The 909-nt window shown below is 61.6% G+C and overlaps 1 protein-coding gene across 1 annotated transcript in view; it reads right to left on the bottom strand.

The window, feature by feature from the left end:
• Window positions 1-429: 429 nt before the first annotated feature.
• The window catches only part of EMH_0036280 (uncharacterized protein), a gene marked incomplete at both ends in the record, with an annotated part of 792 nt that continues 312 nt past the window's right edge, over window positions 430-909 (bottom strand). The window contains 2 exons of the mRNA XM_013495071.1: window positions 430-709; window positions 794-907. Of these exons, the coding sequence (XP_013350525.1) occupies window positions 430-709; window positions 794-907 (394 nt within the window). The remainder of the gene's footprint in view (window positions 710-793; window positions 908-909) is intronic.

The raw sequence follows: 909 nt of genomic DNA on the forward strand, positions 1-909 counted from the left end.
TCGAGCTGGGGATCGTGTGGGGTGTTGGGATCGAGCTGGGGATCGTGTGGGGCCCCGGGATCGTGTGGGGCCCCGGGATCGTGTGGGGTGCCGGGATCGTGTGGGGTGCCGGGATCCAGTTGGGGATCGTGTGGGGTGCGGGGAACGCCGCCGGGATCGAGCTGGGGATCGTGTGGGGTGCCGGGATCGAGTGGGGTGTTGGGATCGTGTTGGGGGCCTGGGCCGTGTGGGGTGTTGGGATCCTCGTGTGGGGTGTTGGGATCGTCGTGGGGATCGTGTGGGGTGTTGGGATCGGTTGCCCCGCCCCCCCCGCCGCCCCCCGGGAGTGTATGGGAGGTGGTGCTGCAGCGGGATGCAGCAACGATGCAGGTTGTGGGGGCGGAGATAAAAGAAAAAGCTAAGACAGATTACCTCAGCAGAGCTTGTACTCTAAGGTAATTCTGCTGCTGCTGCTGCTGCTGTTGCTGCTGCTGTTGGTGGTGCTGCTGCTGCTGTTGGTGCTGTGGCTGGTGGTGGTGGTGGTGGTTGTGGTGGTGGTGGTGATGCTGCTGTTTTTGCTGCTGTTGTTCCTGGTGGTGGTGCTGCTGTTGCTGCAGTTGCTGGTGGTGGTGCTTCTGCTGCTATTGCTACTCCCGCTGCTGCTGCTGCAGTTGCTGCTGCTGCTGCTGCTGCTGCTGCTGCTGTTCTGTAACGACGAGCTGCCTGTACACTGCAGGTGCAGCAGAAGCAAAGCAGGCAGAACCAGCAGCAGCAGCAGCAGCAGCAGCAGCACGAGGATTATCATCACCTTTACTGTTGCTTCTTTTGCTGCTGCTGCTGCTGCTGTTGCTGCTGCTGCTGCTGCTGCTGCTGCAGGGTGCCTAATCCAAGACAGCAGCAGCAAACGGAGGCAGCAGCAGCTACAGCTCT

This window comes from Eimeria mitis, genomic scaffold (genome assembly GCF_000499745.2).
Source record: "Eimeria mitis Houghton genomic scaffold, Emh_scaff1404, whole genome shotgun sequence".
NCBI classification, from domain to species: Eukaryota; Apicomplexa; class Conoidasida; order Eucoccidiorida; family Eimeriidae; genus Eimeria; species Eimeria mitis.